This window comes from Galeopterus variegatus, unplaced genomic scaffold (assembly GCF_000696425.1).
Source record: "Galeopterus variegatus unplaced genomic scaffold, G_variegatus-3.0.2 Scaffold7624, whole genome shotgun sequence".
Classification (NCBI taxonomy): Eukaryota; Metazoa; Chordata; class Mammalia; order Dermoptera; family Cynocephalidae; genus Galeopterus; species Galeopterus variegatus.
In genome coordinates this window covers 23,662-23,953 of record NW_007733735.1, presented here as the reverse complement: position 1 = coordinate 23,953, position 292 = coordinate 23,662, and the positions used below count along the sequence as shown (strand labels likewise).

Here is a 292-nt window from a genome sequence, read left to right as displayed (position 1 = left end):
AGGCAACTTGTGGATTTCCCAATACTGATCTATGTCTGGATTTTCCATTTATGGATGGGAGCAAGGGGCTGGGAAACCTCAGTGTCCACTCCCAGGTGAGCTGAGTTATCCCAACCAGATGAATCCAGGTGGCACGTGTCAGGTGCCAGATGGAGGGCACAGACCCCCTCACTCTGAAGCCAGGGGAGGCAGGAGCCCTCACAGGCAGAGCACCCAGATTCAGATCACAGACTGGGGTTTCTGGGGATGGGTACCAGAGAGACAATGTCACAGGCCATCTAGAGGAGAGCTC

General features: G+C 54.8%; 1 protein-coding gene across 1 annotated transcript in view; it reads right to left on the bottom strand.

Moving 5' to 3' along the window:
• LOC103607681 (keratin, type II cuticular Hb6-like) overlaps positions 1-278 on the bottom strand; it is a 6,734-nt gene extending 6,456 nt beyond the window's left edge. Inside the window, exon 1 of the mRNA XM_008592157.1 lies at positions 255-278. Within this exon, the coding sequence (XP_008590379.1) occupies positions 255-278 (24 nt within the window). The remainder of the gene's footprint in view (positions 1-254) is intronic.
• Positions 279-292: the final 14 nt, after the last annotated feature.